The sequence below is a fragment of the Capricornis sumatraensis genome, chromosome 22 (genome assembly GCF_032405125.1).
Source record: "Capricornis sumatraensis isolate serow.1 chromosome 22, serow.2, whole genome shotgun sequence".
In the NCBI taxonomy this organism is placed as follows: Eukaryota; Metazoa; Chordata; class Mammalia; order Artiodactyla; family Bovidae; genus Capricornis; species Capricornis sumatraensis.
The window spans coordinates 22,429,496-22,447,024 of record NC_091090.1 but is presented as its reverse complement, the minus strand read 5'-3'; the positions used below and the strand labels follow the sequence as shown (position 1 = coordinate 22,447,024).

The window sequence follows — 17,529 nt, the reverse complement described above, 5'->3', positions numbered from 1 at the left end:
TTTCCCCTGCCCACCCACCAATCCCAGATTTTCCGCTGCCTCTTCCTAACATTTCAACTGCAGGGCAAGAGGCACCAGAGAAGCTGGGGTTGTCTGTGTGTCTCACTTGGTTCCACGGAGTCTCTGAAAAGCCTGGGTTAAGAAGGCTAAGGGAATAACTGCCTGTGTTCTATGCCTTCCCTCTTCCTTTCCAGCCCATGTTGCCTTAATTTTTTTTTTTTTTTAATTCAGTAACTATAGCAGGTGCCATGTATAGAGTGCCCACTGTTTCAACAAAGTCACACTGTTCATAAAATAATGGACCTGGGCATCAAACCTAGGTCACCTTCTTTTTTAAAGCCTGAACACTTCAGGGCACCTTGATGCTTTTCCGACATGGCTAGAACAGGATGCTGCAGAAGCTTTGTGAACACTCATTATGTGTTCTCTGGCTAGGGAACACCAGAGCACTGAGAGAATGTGTGTGTTTAGGTGCGTAAACTTGTGTTGATATGTGTATCTGTGTGTGTGGAGGTGGGGAGCTGGGTGACTACACAGCTGTCCTTGGAAATGAAGAGAGTTATTAGTGTCTAAGTGGAGGTGTGTATGTGGGTGTGTCTGGGAGCCTGGGTATATACATATAAAAAGACCCAGGAAAGGTTAAAGGTAGGTATAGGTATCTTAGGGCTGTAATAATTGGGGAGACTCTATCCTAGTCCCCCCACCTCTAACTCCCAACTCAAACACATTTCAGAAATCGATCCAGCCCACACTTACCCCTGGAGTTACATGCCCCCCCGCCCCCCATTCTATCTTCTCCACTCGGAAGAAGGTGGAACATTCTGGGAGCTCCTACATAAGGGAACCCAGGAGAGTAGTGAGGGTCAAGGTCTGTGCTTTAGTAACTGAAGTCACCATGTCCACCTCCCTCTTTACAGTCACAAAGCACTCCCTCCTCAGCTGTACTGCTCTTCCCACCTGCACCCAGAAGTAAGCAGGGCACACTCCCCATCGGCAGGGGAGGAAGCAGGGACTGGGGAGGAGAAGCCACTCACAGGGAGGTCACAGGGCAGGAAAGGGTGGAGCCAGGGCTGGTGGCTCAGCTTGCCAGCTTGCCGACTGGGTTACTCCAAGCTCTTAATTGTGGAGGCGGGGTTGCTGGGCTGAATTTCACCCTGGGCAGCTGCTCTCAAAGCCTTCACAGAGAGCAGCGGAGAGAAGGGAAGAGACTGAGGCAGAATATTTGGGGGAGAGAGGGGCATTTCCTCCACTCTACAGGGTTGTCTGAGTCAGTGGTATCCCAGAATTTCTCTGGTCTGACATTGAGGCTTTAGCTGGAAAGGTGTAGGGAGAGTGAAGGAGGATTTTATTTCTAGCTCACTGAAGGTTATTTTATCATCAAGAAGTGTGTGCATGTTGGGGGGGGGCAGGAAGCTATAAATTAAAATTTTTTTTTCTTAAAGAGTTACTAGGGAAGATTTAATTTAGGACTTGGGATCATAGGAAGGCAGTGTGGTCTGTTGGGAGGAGATAAAGATGGAGACTAGCTCTGTTACTATGTAACCTGTGCCTCAGTCTTTCACTCTGTAACAGATATTAGCATCCTCACTCCATCCCTACCAACTTCTGAGAGATGGGCAAAAATGTATCCACAAGTGAGGATAAAAGTAGTAGGAAAAGAATGCATTTATCAAATATCTATTTAATTCTTATTTTATGCCAGCACTGTTGCAAGTGCTTTACAAATATCATCTCATTTACTCCTCGTCACAACCTTAGGAGGACGATGAGGTTCAGAGAGGGTATATCACTTTCCCAATGACACACAGCTAGTCTGTGATAGATCTGGATATGGACTTAGGCAACCTGGCTCAAGTCTATGCTTTTAACTACAGCACTTTGCGGCCTCAGCTAACAGAGGAGTCACTTCCATCAGGAGGCTGGGGGCTGGGGATTGCCAGTTACAGCTCTGGAGAAATGCCACACCCTATTTCTACCTGTTTGCCTTCCCTCTTGCTTCTAGCTCCCTGGGTTTGTGATTTCGGGTTCTGAAGCAGATGGAGGGGACACGCAAGAGAGCTTGGTGGCTAAGAGGATGGGCTCTAGGATGAGACAGATAATGGCTTCTGACCTGAGCACATTACCTCACCACCCTGGGCCTTGGTTCCCTCATCTATAAATGGGGATAATAATTCAGTCACGTGGTTGTTTTGCAAATTACACAAGATGATTTAGGTGAAGCTCTTAGTACAGTGAAAGGCATAAATGGATTCTTAAAAAAAAATTAGCTATTGTTATCAATAAAGTGTGGAATGAAAGGGATTGGTTTAGTGGAGACCTGGTGCAAATCAGAATAAAACAGAACTTAGCATGCCAGAACTCCTCAGTCTAGATGGGCTTCTTGTCGAGAGTTAAGGGCTTAGACTGCTTTCAGGACTCAGCCAGTGAGTGACAGGGGAATGTTTCTAAACTCTTCAAACAAACTGATCCATCCCCAGCAGGCTGGCTGGGGCTGGGGGTTGGGGGAGCACGGGAGGGTGGTGATACACCAGGACGGGTCAGAAGTTCAGAGAGGAGAGCTCTTATTGATCAACTACCAGGCAGGATGCCAGGCTCTTTACCTGTACTATCTAGATTGATCTCCATAATTAATCTTGTAATGAGGTGGTAGTAAGCATACTTTTAAAATTGACACTAAGGTTCAGAGAAGTTAAGTAACTTGTCAAGGTCACACAGCTAAAGAATGGCAGAGCTGGAATTTGAACCCAGGTCTCCAAGACTGTTATAATTGGAGGGAATTTGTAAGATGTCTAAAAGGGGCTCCTTGGCTACTCACCACCTGCCTTCTGCCTTGCCACATCCCTCCCCTCCCAACCAGAGGCCAAGATCCAACCGGGCGAGCCAACAGCAGGTCCCAGCATGTGCCACCTGGGGCATGCCAGGGCCTGGACCCTCTGGTACCCTGGAAGATAGTCACACTGCCAGTACATGCCTTCTGGTAGCCCCCAGCTGGCAGGGCCACTCCCCTCCTCACAGGTGCCTGGGAGGCAGGACTGGGGGCTCCTCCTCGGAGGGGCTGGGGATGCAGACTCAGGGAGAGGCTGGAGAGCGGCGGCCTTGGGTTCCGAAGTCCTGGTCCTCCCAGTTGTGCGCCCCCCACCCCCTCAGCCCCTTCTAGGAAAGTGGAGTGCTGAGCGGCCAGTCCTCCACCCAAGGGACCCAGGCAGGTGGCAGCACAGAGCCCCAAGGGCAGCCGGCCCCTCTGACCTCTCCTCTCCACTTCCCAAGGGTCCTTATCTTTTTGGGGAAGAAGGCGCCAAAGCTTTGGGACTGTCCACCCTAGGAGGTTAGGGAGGGTTAGGGACAAAGCACACCCCCTCCCCCCCAACGGGGCCTTTGCCCCACTCCGGTTCCGCGAACCAATCCTTTCCCCACCGCACCCTCCAACGCAGGCCCGGGCGGCTCATGAATGAACTGCACTGTGTGGGGCGCAAGGAGAGGACACGCTCCCGGGGCCAGTAGCCTCCCCAGTCCTCCGACCAGTCCCCAGACCGGCCGAGGGCAGCGGCCGGCCTCGCGCCAGCTCTCGCGAACCCTGCCCTTGCCCGAGCCCGAACCCCCTGCCCCGGGCCGGCTTCTGGGGTACTCGGCCCCTGGAGTCGGGGAAAAGATAAAAAAGACGCCGAGGGCATTGGACTTGGCGACCCTGGAATCCAGAACTCGGGGGCGGGGGCGGCAGATTCCCTACCGCGGCGGCGGGCTGATCGCGCGCAGCTGGAACCCCGGAGGGGCGCGGAGGGGACGCGCACCTGGACGGGGCAGGTGGGGAGGAGAGTGGTGCTAGGGGACCGGGGGCGGAGGTCCCACCCGTTGGATCTCTCGAGGGGTGGGGACAGAGGGCGGAGTACCTCTGGACCCCAGGCAGGGGTCGGAGGACTCACACGATAGGCTCTGGATGGTGCAGGGGTTGGGGGCAGAGCGAGGCACCCCTGGGTCCCGCGGGCCCCAGGCACCTCTGGGTCCCGCAGGAGGTTGAAAGGGAGGGGACGCGCAGCTGAGATCGGGGTTTTTCTTTAGGGTGGTGGTGGGATCCTCAAAGAAAAGAGACGGGGCTGGGGAAGGGTCGCGTACTCACCCCCAGGCGCAGACTCGGCTCCGGCTCCGAGCCCCGGGTTGGGGCGGGGCGGGGCTGGGGGAGGGGGAGGGGGAGTCGCTGGGCGGCTGGAGCTCCGGGCTCCTGCGGCGGCCGCGGCAGTGTCTGGGGGAGGGGGAGCGGGAGGAGGGAGGGGGAGCAGGAGGAGGGGGCGGGGCCGCACAGGCCACACCCCCCACGCCAGGACACGCCAGGCGCGCGCACCCTCAGATCGCCGCCCTCCCGGCTGGGTCCGCCGCGCAAGCGCAGAGTGTGAGGCCGCGTGGGGGGGAAGGCGGCGCCCGGCCAGTGGGGCCCGCGGCAGGATATTCCTGGGCGGCGAAGGCGGTATGGAGTGTGTCTGGGGGGAAGGGACGTCACGCTCCTGACTTTCTGCTTCCCGTCTTCCTTTCTTCCCGGCTGGAGCCGTGGCGCGCTCCCCCGGGGTGCGTGAGGAAGGGCCGGAGTGCGGAGATCGTGGGCCTTCTAGGGGCAGAGGGTCCCGACGGAGAGGGAGGTCTCTGACCCGGACCCTGCTCCCTCCCAGTGTCCGAGGGCGGCCCCGCTCTCTGGGGCCTCTGAGACCCCGCGCCCCCGGCCCGCTCTCACCTGCTTTTTGGGGGTTGGGGCGGGCTGCCGCCAGGCTTCACAAGGTGGCCTAGGCCGATCAGTCTGGCACGGCTCCTCCGGTTTGTCTTATTTCTCTCTTTCGCCCTTTCCTTTCCCGACTTGGGTCTTGAGATGACTTTGTGACTCTTTTGCCAGGCGCTTCTCTGGTGTGGAGAGTGAGTCCACCGCTTTCACAGTCATGCCGATGAGTGGCTCCCCCGGCTCCAGGGGGTTCCCTGGTTTCTCATTTCACCCGAGGCTGCATCTGCCAGGGATTAAGACTGGAAAGATGAGAGAGAGAGGGTGTGTGTGTGTGTGTGTCTGCGCGTGTGCATAACTCCTGTATGTTACCCGTAAAACAGATGACAAAGGCATAGGAAATACCAACTTGTTTGTTTAATTGTGGGCTCATGGAAGGCTTTCTTCCCTTCGAGCTAGAGAACAAGCTTGCGGACAGAAGGGAAATACTGCTTTACGTGGTGGGCAGTAAATGAACTTTGCCACCCTAAGAGATTGATGGGCTGAATTTATAAAGAGGTTAATAAAATAGCGTATGATGGAGTCACTTTGGGTTACTGGGGGAAAGCTGGAAGGTTGGCAGATACTTGCGGGGTTGCTGGACAGAAAATGGGCACTGCCTATTTGGTTGTGGTTGGTTAGTGTGTCTGCTCTCTGCTGGGTTTTTCAAGGGCTCATTAGTAGCTTGTGGAAGGCACTGGTAAGGTTTACATGCAGTTCAAACTGAATTCCCATTCCAGCTGTGCCATTGGTTAGCTGGAAATCAATTTAGTGGATCATGGCCATCATTTAAGAAAAAGTGAAGTAGAATAGAAAATATCAGTGCATTGTACTTAGGAAGGGTAAGTATTGTTTCTGGACACCTGCTTCAAGTATACACACGTGGAAGTGTGTAAGTATATTAGGAGGTGTTATACAATGTGTTTCTGTGTGTCACTAAAGTTTGAAGCGTGTTGACTTCCTTTGTTCTCCTGTTTGTGGTCTTGCCTTCATCAACCTGAGTTTTCAGTCATTTAAAATTGTCTGTGAGGATGCAGTCAGGACAGCAGGGATATGTAGTAAGGAGTAGGGTAGGTTGGTTTTTTCAGGGAGGCTGTGCTAGAGGAACATTCACTCTTCACTCATGGAATTATGTACAATGGAAGAAAGAGGATTTTGTTGGAGTAGGAAATGTTACTTAGGAAGGACAGAAAGAGAGATGGGGTTAAGCCATGTTTGGCAGACTGCCTGGTGGGAGGAGTCCTTGTAGGCTTGGATTCTGGGAGCTGTTTTGGGTAGGAGCAAGCAGTTTGGATGACAAGGAATCTTCACTTTGTGTTGTTGTTTTTCCCTTGTGTAGAACTGTCCATTTTACCCTTAGAGCTTCTTGGATGTGTATTTCCTATGGAACTTTTTACATATTGTGTTGATTTTATGGTTGTAGACCTGGTGCGATCCCTTGCCGAGTAGCACTTGTAATAAGTATCTGGAAAGTGGAAGTGGAGCCCCTGTTACCTGGTTTGGGGACCCCTGAGGATCACTAGAAGGTATTTCTCATGTATTATTATCTTTTTAATAATGCAGTTAGGTATGTTAACACGTGGTGGATTCCCGATCGATTTCTGCCTGTGCCTAGTTAAGAGTCACCACGTATTAACAGAGGAAACATTTCAGAAAGCCCAAAGTGAGAATTGATTTGAGTACACTGTGGAATACATGAAGGGACAACGGCCAAAATGTTTTATTATTGCTCCTGAATATGAATGGTACAAACCTTCCCTGGAATTCATATTTCAGAAGGGAGCCTGTTGGGCACTGAACATAATTATTTATACTCTCCTCAGCTTTTAGCATCTTACATGATGCAAGAGTCCTTTGAAGCCTGTCTCACCCCACTCTTGTCTTGGTGTTATGACACCTGGACTCACATAAGATGGATTTTCCTGTTGTTTTTGTTACTGGAATAGTTTTTATGGCCATGAAGGGGCTTGGGAGGGTTTCAGAAATCAGGTTACAATTGATCTTCTTTTTTAGAAGCTGACGGTTTGTTCTGGGTTGTGGCTCACCCTGGTGCAATTTTACACGTGTGTTAACAATGACAACCAGCTTGTGTGAGAAGGCTATGATTCAGATCCCAGAAACATTGATCTGGGTCAAGTAATATGCTCTCTTATGAAAGGTGCCAGGGGACTTCCCTGGTGGTCCAGTGGTTGAGAATCTGCCGTGCAGTGCCTGAGACACTGATTTCATCCCTGGTCTGGAAACTAGGATCATGTGTGATGTGTAACAGCTAAGCCTGTGTATGGTAACTGTGCAGCCAGATGAATAATTAATTAAAACAAAAAAGGTGCTGGGTAGCCTATTATTCCCCAATGAAACACAGCTCAGAATGGGAAAGTTTCCTTGTCAAAAGCTTAAAAAAAAATCATCTATGTCATTAGAAAAGAGGGACCACTTTTCCATATCTACCTTAAAAGAAAAATATTAATGTATTTGGCTGTGCTGGGTCTTGGTTGCTGCACAGGCTTTCTCTCGTTGTGGTGAGCGACCTTCTTGTGGTGGTGGCTTCTCTCATGGCGCACAGGTTCTAGGGCGCAAAGGCTTCCGTAGTTGGGGCATGTGGGTTCAGTAGTTGTGGCATGGTGCATGGGCTTAGTTCTCCAAGGCACGTGGGATCTTCCCAAACCAGGGATGGAACCTGTATCTCCTGCATTGACAGGTGGATTCTTATCCACTGCTCCACCAGTGAAGCCCTTCTATGTGTACCTTAAGCTGAAACACACTTTCAGGACTGAGTGATCTTTGACACCCATAGTGTTGCCCTGAGAATCGGGAAGTGAGGCTGTTTTCACTGGTCAGAATCCAGACAGGGATTCCCCGACTTAAAAACAGCCCCTTCTGCGAGTGAAGCTAAAACACTTTCATTTCCCTGCCTCCTTGCTCTTCCCAATGACCCCTGCTTGACAGAGTCACTGAGGCCTGGAGAAGTGGATTCCAAGGTCATAGACTTGGCAGGAGAAGAGGGGAGGCGGGGGTGGAGGAGATACCTTTTCTTTGGGCTTTTCATCCCACCCCAACCACCCCCCTGCCATTGCCTGCCCATCTGACATCTCCATAAACCTAGCTCCTTGCCACTGGCTTGGTAGAGGTGATTAAGTAGAATTTAACTTTGCCTTGTACAGTTTTTCCCAGTTTGACCATACCAGGAATGTTACAAACTTCTGGAAATATAGGTGTTGGCACACCTGTGAGGTGGAGATGGCAGGGGATCAAAGCTAGAATAGATTAAAACCTACATATTGAAAAACCAACTTGAATAATCAAGAACTGTCAGATATTTTTAAGAACCATGATTTTAAATACTCCTGTAACAAAGTGGAACAAACAAATATAGATGTTAATAAACACATAAAGGTAAATAAACAGAGACAAGAACCCTGGAAATGTTTTTTTCTTTTGTGAGTCAGCTTGAGAACTGGATGGAATTCCCTGGTGGCCCAGCGGTTAGGATGTCAAGCTCTCACTGCTGAGGGCCTGGGCTCAGTCCCTGGTCGGGGAACTAAGATCCCACAGGCTGTGCAACCTCATGGACAAGAACATACCCCACACAGCCCAAGTACTCTTTCTCCTCTCTCAAAGCTGCCACATAATCTTTTACAATTCAAAACAGTTATCTTTATTTTCAATAGATATCTCCTCTACACACAGCACAGCCTAGGACCAACTCTGAAGCTGATTCTGATACACCTGCAAAGGTGTGAGTTTTCACAGTTGCTACTATCAAGAAGCAAACATCCAGGACTTCCCCCCCCCCCAAAAAAAAATGGAGAATTGGGGTCCTCATTGGTAGTCATGGTAGAAACAGCACATCGAGCTGTTGAGGGATGTTTGCTTCTTTTGAAAACATTTGTTGGCTCCGCTGCACGGGCATGTGGGATCTCAGTTCCCCAGCCGGGGGTCGAGCCCCCCTGCAGTGCAAGCGCAGAGTCCTAACCACTGGACCACCAGGGAAATCCTGGATGTTTGCTTCTTGATAGTAGACACTGAAAACTCACACCTTTGCAGGTGTATCAGAATCAGCTTGAGAGCTGGTCCTAGGCTGTGCTGTGTGAAGAGCAGATATCTATTGAAAAGATGGCTGTTTTGATTTTTAATAGATGATGTGGCAGCTCTGAGAAAGGAGAAAGAGTACTTGGGACTGTGTGGGGTATGTTCATTTCTGTAAAGTTTATTAGTGGTTAAAGCAGCACTTTACCTGCTCAGGTATTATGCTGGTGTAGTAGAAACAGCTTTCTACCCTTCTTCCATTCCTAGGACAAGTCGCTTAGCAATTCTGACTTAATTTTGGCACTCTGCTGAACCTTCAGAACTGTTCAGAAATCGTTAGTGGAATCAACCCTCCCCAAACGGTTGCTCTTTGTCATCTGTCTTTGTGTTTCTGTTGGGTGCTCGGGAATGAAGTCAGCCAAGAAAGTGATCTGTGTGAAAATACTTTGAGAATTGTGAGATAGTGTATAAACACAAAACTACTGAAAGAGACTCCTTCCCCAGCAAAACAATAATGAGTATTTAAGCAACTTATTAAGAGTAGTTTTTGGTCCAGAATGATTGGGGCGAAACCTGCAGGAGATGGGAGGAGCTGTCTGCATGACAGGGTGACGGGTCCAAGGAGGTCTCTCTCTCTCTCTCTCTCTTTTTTTTTTTAATTTGTTGAAGCTGCCAGGCCTCAGTGTTTTCCTGCTTTAATGAAGAAGAACATTTATATCTTTATACTAGGCAGAGTTTGTCTGTTTTGTGGCTGGACCTTGGATTTAATTTCTCTTAGTGTTTTTCCCTTCTTCCACTTACTAACAGAATCCCCTTTAAACTGTCATTTGTGATTGTGTTGAGCTCTTTGTTTTCTCTCTCTTCTTTAGAACCCAGACCTAAAGAGGGAAATTGTTTGGGTAGAAACAATGTATAAATGTACATGGATCTGTGATACTAAGTACAATATTTTGCTGATCTTAAAGATCAAGTAGGTTTCCCAGGTGGCACTAGTGGTAAAGAACCCACCTGCCATTAAAGGAGACGTAAGAGACACTGGTTCGATCCTTGGGTCAGGAACATCTCCTGGAGGGGGGCATGGCAACCCACTCCAATATTCTTGCCTGGAGAATCCCATGGACAGAGGAGCCTGGTGGGCTACAGTCCATGGGGTTGCAAAGAGTTGGACGTGACTTAAGAGACTTAGCAGGCACGCATGCAAAGCTCAAGTAATGGTACTTTCTAGCTTTCTACAAAGCATCCCTCAGCTTTTTTAGTTCAGTCCGTCTGTATTAAAATTAGCTAAAAATGAGCTCTCAGTTTCTAGGAAGCTCCCCCAAGCCAGTGGAAGGCTGAATGAAGGGCACAGGAAAGACCACCAACCCTCCAATATTGAGTCTCTCTAGACCTGGATGGTGAATTGCAATTGCAGGTAAATAGTATTCATTTAACAGATGTTCCCTGAGCTCCATTCGGGTACCCAGCACTGTTGTAGGTCCTGAGCAGGCAGCTCTGGACAGGGCAGGCACCGTTCTGCCATCACAGAGTCCAGTGGGACCCACCCTAACCCGAAGTGATGCCAAGTGAAAAACTCACCTATGTGTCCCTGTGAAATCTGCAGTCCACCCGGACCTTCACAACTGAAGGGAGAGCTTAAACCAGGATGGAAAATAAGCATGACTCTTGGGTTATATTAAGTAATTTCTGTCTCTCTCATCTTCTTCCTCTTGCCCTCCCTGTTCCCCCACCACCAGAGGTTGTGATTCATGTGCTCAACCTGGAGGACAGTACTCCATGCTGATCAGGAAGTGGCCTGAAAAGCCATCTCTGGCACCATAGTCTTCCGAATACTTTGTCTCCTCTGAGTGAGAGTGTAGAGGAGGAAATACCATTGGAGTTAGCTTGCTGTGCAAACACAGGACTCAGAATAACGTTGTTTGTGAAACAGAGCAGTATATATAGTCTGATCCGAAGTGGATCAGGGCCTGTGTCTACAGGATGGATTTGTCCTAAGAAATAACATCAAGGTCAGTCAAAGTTGCTGTGAAGTAAATTACTGCCTCCATCACTCCTCCCTGATCTGAACCAGTTGTTCAGTGATGGGATGAGGTGTTTTTCCACAGTGGGCAGTGATGGCGCCAGGCCCAGGAGATGATTCCAGGGGCCTTTAGACGTAGCATGGGCTCATCCTCCCACGACTAGCACCATGGGTCTCCTAAAGCCTGTTTGCATGTGATGTGTGGGTTCCTGGTAAACAGATAAGATTTCCCTGTGTGGAGCCATGGGTGGGGGAATCTGCCTATTGGCTACCTCATTTATTTTATTCATTAAATATTTATTGCATTCCCACTCTGTGAGGACCTGCTGGGATTCTTTGCTGGGGTGCTGTGGAGGGGACCACAGCTTTTTTTTTTAATATACAAATATATTTGGTTATTTTATGCTTTCAAGTTCATAGGAATGCTTACTGCTGTCCACTGGATGTCTTTAAGTCCTTTGGGTCTGGAGGTCACTATAAGCTCCGCCAAAGACCTAGTGAAAAGTCTCTGAATTGGGCCTTTTCTTGTGAAAATGGAGGTGCTCCCTGGAGATGGGAATGTGTTACTCTTGTGTTCGAGGGCAGTACAAATGATCCTCTCTGTGTGTGTGTGAGTCCTGAATTCCTGTAGAGAGTTCAGATACCACGTTGTCAAGATCTCTGTGGTCTCTGAGTTTTGGATAGTGACTAGCAAGAACTGGAATGTTAAGGGATATCAGCCTTATCTTAAAAAAAAAAAATCCAAATTTATTCCACGTCTGGGTTTGGTGATGAAAGTTGGAGCCACGGAGTTCCTTGGCACAGACGCCCAGATGTCCTCGGTGTGCAGTAGGGGCGGCAGCGGATGCTGCAGCTTCATACAGAGCTGCTCAGAGGAGGTGTGTTTGGAGCCAGGGCTGCTGAGTTGGGCAGAGGTGAGCCCAGAGAGTGGGGGTGGCTTTGAGCAAGGCGCAGAGACAGGCTGGTTGTGATTTGTGTACAGACCGCCCTGCAGGCTTCCGGGAGGTGCCTTGAATGGGAGAGTTTGTTATTCCCAAGGCAGGGAAAATTCTGGGAAGCCCGTAGGCTCCTCTGCACTTGTTGGACTCCCATGAGTACGGTGGAGGAAATGGTGCTGAGTGGAGAGGCTGGGTGTTGCAGTCCTCAGGAGAGGGAATGTGGGTGCAGCTTGGGGGTTCTGAGGAGCCTCTTTTCTCCCAGGAGAGTGAGCAGGGGCCCCAGAGTGAGATGGGGAGGCTTGGCAGAGACTGGATGTAGCATCAATCTGGACCAGAAAGACTGCTTTTCAGAGCTCTTTTAAAAAAAAAAAAAAAAGCCAATTTTCCATTATTGTTCAGTGTGAGGAGCTCTTCTTGCCACCTACACTACAAATTGTCTTCAAAACCTAAATTGGATAAAAGTGAATAAGTTTCACCTGCTGTTTGTCTACGTTTCAGTTGACTCAGCAAGCACTGAGTTGGTTGGGGCTGAGTAAAACATGCCTGTGATAGCAGTATTCCCGATGGAACAAAGATGATCTAATGATCGGAAAAGTATTAACATTTAAATTGAAGTTAGCACATTAACTCCACTGAATAAGAGAGTGGGTTCGGGAAGCCAACTGCTGCCGTTCAGATTTCAGCTTTTGTCGCTCCCAGCTGTGCAACTTGGGCAGATTATCTAACCTCTCTGGACCTCATTTCCTCAAGTATAAAGTAGGGTGAATAATAGTGCCCATTTCATAGTTTTGGGGAAACTTAAATGAGATGGTAATGGAAAGCGCTGAGACACAGTGTAACTACTCTACCGAATCCATTTTCATAAAGGAAGCAAGCCGAAAAAGACCAGGTGACCCCCAAAGCTGCTTCTCGCCCCGAGCCCCCGTGTGAAGTGGGCTTTGTACGGAGAGTGAGGCCACACAGTGTGGCGGACAGACCCTTGGGCCAAAGCTGGGTCCACTTCTGGTTCTGCTTGTACCCTTGGCTAGTTATGAGGCTTAATGCAAGTCCCCATCTCTCTCTGTTATCTCAGTTTCCTCATCTTCAAAACGGATGTGATATGATGACGATGATGATGGAGAGGGCTGATAGGTATTGAGTGTGCACACTGGGCTCCGTGCTTTGCATGGTTTACCTCGCGACCACCTTGTGAGTAGGTGTTACTGGTGGGAAAACCCCGAGTTACAGTTGGGGAAGCCGAAGCTGATAGTTCCTTGTCCAGGGCCATGGAGCTGTGAAGGTAAAGCTGGCGTCATCTGATAGCCTTTGATTCTACGTGTCAGTTGTTCTATAAGTTGACCATCTTCTTTTGCATGTAATTTTCTGATCACTTGGGCCACTCCTCCTTGGGTTGTCTTACGGAAACACTGGAGAATAAGCTTGAGGTTTGAGGTTAAATCATAGTTAATAAGCATTTCTGGAGTGTTCAGGTATTTCTGTGAAAGTAAATAGTGAGTTTTCCCCACCTTTATTAAATAAAATCTTATCTAAGGTGCTTTGAACTTAGGCAAGGCAGAGCTATGTGTAAATACTACAGTGGTAGAGGCTTTCTCAGCAGAGCTCTTGAATGAGGCCCTCTGTGGCCAAACATTTGGGTGGAAAACAGGCCTGTTTTGCAGCTGGAATTACCAATTGGTTGTAGGTTTTTCTTAAATATTCCCCTCACTGACACCCAGGTATTGCGGAAACCTGGGGATGGGCCGTAGTTTTTGGTGCTATGGAGCCACGGGGTTGAGGTTCTGCAAGCTGGCATCACCAGTGTTGGGCTGCTGTTTACTCTTTTATCTCCACCTTGTTCTCCCAAACCCCACTTTCAGCTGCTGTGTGGGGCAGGTAGTTCCCCTGATCCAGATAGAGACCGAGGTCACTGACTTGGCGAGGGCGTCCTTTGCACTGCTTTGCTAACCCTGAGCTGTCCAGGTGTCTGGCTTTTACATTTGAGGGAAAGGTGATGTGGTGGTCGACAACCTGGGTGGTCCTCCGGGTAATCTGCTCTCCTCCAAGGAGTGGAAGTTCTGATTTCAAGAGGCACTTGAGTGTCAACAAGGGACCAGTGTCCTCTGTGGAGGATGTGGGAAGTGATCCCTGCCTGGCTGTGTCCCATGGGATTCCTTTCTCCCTCCTGCCTGTGGAAGTGATGTAATGGTGAAGACACTCACTGTGCTCTTGTGTTACCCACAGTGAGAACTGCTGCGGGCCATTCCAGCCCTCTGACCCCAGTTAGAATATGAATCAGCAAAACTGTTGCTGGAGTTCATCTAATCATCTGCCTATCTTTTAACCACTAAGATTTATATTTAGTGACTAATGATCTTGTGCCCAAAGTGCCATCTCCCACACAAGTCCCCAGTAGTCTTTCAAACCAAGCAAAACAAAAGCCAAATACACCAAACTACTGGCTCTGAGTGAGGACACTGACTTAGAAATAAATCTTTGCCCCTCTCTTTCCCTGCAGGAGTTGCCGTCTTGGAATCCGATGGCTTTCCCTAGCGGGCTCTGGGGCCCCTGCGTCCAAATGAGCAGAGCATTCAGCCAGCGCTGTTTCAGGTAACTTTTCCTAATGAGTTCCTCCAGCTGTGTCTTTGAGTAAGCCTCCCATCAGGGCTGAGTATTGTGGTGACTAGAGTGGCAGTGGATACTCAGGGAGGTGGGCTTGGGGTCCGGGCAGACTGAAGGAATAGATGGAGCTGGGGTTTGGGCAGCCCGGGTCGGGGGATGGGGGTAGGTAAAGGGCCAATGGTGCTGTTGGGGACGGGACTGGGAATGGACCCAGAGGAAGATGAAACCTCCACGCCTACCAGACTCTTCCAGTGAAAATGCTGTCTCTTGATCCTGTTCTTCCCTAAGTGCATTAAAGCCTTCTCTTTTAAGAATAAGTATCTAAATATTTATGTGTATAACTGAATAACTTTGCTGTGCATGTGAAATTAACACATTGCACTTCAGTTTAAAACATATATATAAGTGAATAAAAGTAGAGAGCAAAACTCTTCTTTTTTTAAAATGGAATATATGTATTTTTACATCACAGGCTTATGACCACTCAAGCATGATGAAAGTGTGGCAGCCTCCCCCTTCCCGTTTAGATGCTAAGCCAGGGCGGAGAGTGCAGGTTGCATTCCTGTTGGCAAACATGCCTTTTGGCCCTGTTCATGCACTCATTCCGCAAGCATTTACTGAGCCCTGTGCCTGGGTTTGGTCATAGAGAGATGAATAAGACTTGCTTCCTGCCCTGGCAGAGTTCTCACAGTTGGCCATGGGAGCAAAGTTGGAAACAAATAACTCTAAGAAAAATGTGACCAGTATAATAATAGAGGCTTGTACAGTTCTTTGGAAGGCTCAAGACAGGGGCTGCTAATAGAGGAGGAAGAGGGGGGAAGGGGGAGGAGGCGGACAGAGGCCGCCTTCCTGGAAGGGAAGTGGGGGCAGGCCCTGTCCTGGCCCCCAGAGAGGGCTGTGAGGCTGGGCAGGCTTGGAGAGCTCCAGGGGTTCCCGGCCCTGGGGCTCAGAGCAGATGTGTGAGCGACAGGAGGTGGAGGACCTGAGAAGACAGGTACGTTAGGGCCAGGTTGTTGACAGTATAGACAAGGGGAACCACTGAACAGTCCTGAGCAAGGAAGTGGCCTCCGTTTTATATTCTAAAAAGCGGTCTTGGTTGGCAGAGTGAGGTATGCAGGGAGCTGCTTAGGACACGAACATAATGGTTTGGTTTAAGAGTGTGAGCTGCTGGATGAAGGAATTTGTTGATGGGGTGGAGGGGAGGGTCAGACGTGTTCAGGAGGTGGTGCCAGTAGAGGTTGGATGGAGAGAGGTTTATGGCTCGCGAGCTAGAGTTTCTGGAGAAGCCACTGTCGAGGCAGAAAGCCCACCAGCTGGAGGAGGCTTGCAGGGGAGGCAATGAGGTCACTGTGGAACTGACTGAATTTGCAGCCTCGGTAGGACACTTGAGGAGCTTGGAGTGGAACTGCAGGACTGGAAGATAGGCAAGGGCTAGGGCTGGAGATGGAGTTCACTAGTCAGAAACAACAGGAATAGATGACATCACCCAGGGCAGGCATGTAGAAGGAGAGAAGAGAACCGTGGGTCACCCCAGAGAACCAGCACTGGGGTCCTAGTGGCAGAGGAAACTAGAATTCCTGCTGTCATCAGGTGGCTCAACAGTACCCCATTTGCCTTTAATAGTGCTCTTTCTAGTGGGGGGATGTTAAAAGATTGTTAGCTTATTTTCAATTTCTGCTGTGCTGTGTCAAGGGACTCCCTAGGCAGACATACCCACTCAGATCTAATGGTTCCCAGCACCATGCAGATGGGACATCTGGGAGTCAGTGTTTTCAGGAGGAGCAGGTTTTGCAGGCTTGGCAGGGACAAGGCCTGGCCTATAGGTATTCCCTTAATCCTTCGAGGCCTGTTGGAAACCAGAGGCTTTAAATTAGGGCTGCCATGCCGTTCACTGTAACAGAATATTGGGTCCCCTTTAAAACCCACCCAGATCAAGGTCCTGACCTGGCACCAGAAGCTGTAACAAACTTCTTACAGTGAGGGCGCCCGCGGTGTCAGGGCCCTGCTGATGTGCGCGCTGCAAGCCGGGCCTGGCTGAGGCTGCTGTGCCCTGGCCGGCAGAGCTGCAGGCCTCAGACTTTCTTCCTCTTCCACCAGCACCACCAGCAGCCTCGGCGCAATTCAGAAGCTGACGCGGGTGCGTGTGGTGGACAACAGCGCCCTGGGGAACACCCCTTACCATCGCCCTCCTCGCTGCATCCACGTCTATAACAAGAACGGGGTGGGCAAGGTGGGCGACCGGATCCTGCTGGCCATCAAGGGGCAGAAGAAAAAGGCGCTCATTGTGGGGCATCGCATGCCTGGCCCCACGATGACCCCCAGGTTTGACTCCAACAACGTGGTCCTCATTGAGGACAACGGGAACCCGGTGGGGACCCGAATCAAGACACCCATCCCCACCAGCCTCCGGCAGAGGGAAGGCGAGTTTTCCAAGGTGCTGGCCATCGCACAGAACTTCGTGTGAGCGGAGCCCAGGCACCGGCCGCGGGGGCTCGTGGATGGAGCCGTTCTGAGAACTGTGCCTCTGCTGAGAGGGAGCCCGGGAACGGTGTCCTGTGGGAAAATAAACGCTTCCATGTACGTCTCTTCCTAAGCTTTCTGGGTGTGGCCGTGCGGTAAATGGCACTGGAACGGCTAAAAGGTGCCACTCGAGACGGTTGGTCTTTGCCCTCAGTAGCCTGTGAGCTCACCCGGGATTATCAGGTGCTGGAAAACTGAAGTACAAGCTGAATGCCAATTTGTAGATAAACAGTAGAACCTCACTTTCTAGCCAGGCAGACTACTTACTTGCCTTCCAGAATGTCATCTCCCTGCGTCAGAGGGCTGGAGGTGCTCAGTAAAGGTGACTGGATTACTGGGTGAGTGTGAGTGAAGCAGGGAACTGATTCCTCCAGCAGACCGTGGGCTCCCAGCTCCGAGAGAACCCGCCCAGCCTGCCTTCCTCCACCACGGGTTGCCCTCTGCTAGGCCCCCACTGCTGCTCTGGGCCCAGAGATGACAGCTGCCTGCCCTGACCGCAGGAAGTGCGCTAGCCCTGGTGTTTGCAGAGCACCTAATGGGGGGGCTGTGCAGGGGATTCAGTGATAGTTTATCTCCAGTTGTTTTGCTGGTCTCCTTGTGGAGGTTTGGGCGGGGCTCCTTCCATCCCTTCAAATGGAATCTCTTCCATTCATTTCTACAGTCACTCTGCACTCCCATTGCAGGGGAGCGAA

At 50.2% G+C, this 17,529-nt stretch overlaps 2 protein-coding genes across 8 annotated transcripts in view; one reads left to right on the top strand and one right to left on the bottom strand.

Annotated features, from left to right (window-relative positions):
- The window catches only part of TMEM63B (transmembrane protein 63B), a 24,674-nt gene extending 19,918 nt beyond the window's left edge, over positions 1–4,756 (bottom strand). The window contains exon 1 of one of the 2 annotated variants that reach the window (XM_068994071.1): positions 4,721–4,756. The gene's annotated coding sequence lies outside the window, so the exon portion shown is untranslated. Of the gene's footprint in view, positions 1–4,114; positions 4,205–4,720 lie in introns of those variants that run through there. The other variant, XM_068994070.1, reaches the window with a different exon arrangement.
- On the top strand, positions 3,778–17,529 carry MRPL14 (mitochondrial ribosomal protein L14). 6 transcript variants are annotated; one of them, XM_068994075.1, is made up of 4 exons: positions 4,603–4,800; positions 10,064–10,175; positions 14,214–14,305; positions 16,415–17,529. In XM_068994075.1, the coding sequence occupies exons 3-4, from the start codon at positions 14,235–14,237 to the stop codon at positions 16,779–16,781; spliced, it is 438 nt and encodes a 145-aa protein (XP_068850176.1). In that variant the 5' UTR covers positions 4,603–4,800; positions 10,064–10,175; positions 14,214–14,234; the 3' UTR covers positions 16,782–17,529. The 6 variants fall into 6 exon arrangements, with proteins under 6 accessions (XP_068850178.1, XP_068850173.1, XP_068850174.1 ...); XM_068994076.1 differs by lacking the exon at positions 4,603–4,800 and adding an exon at positions 6,183–6,264; XM_068994077.1 differs by lacking the exons at positions 4,603–4,800; positions 10,064–10,175 and adding an exon at positions 3,778–3,801.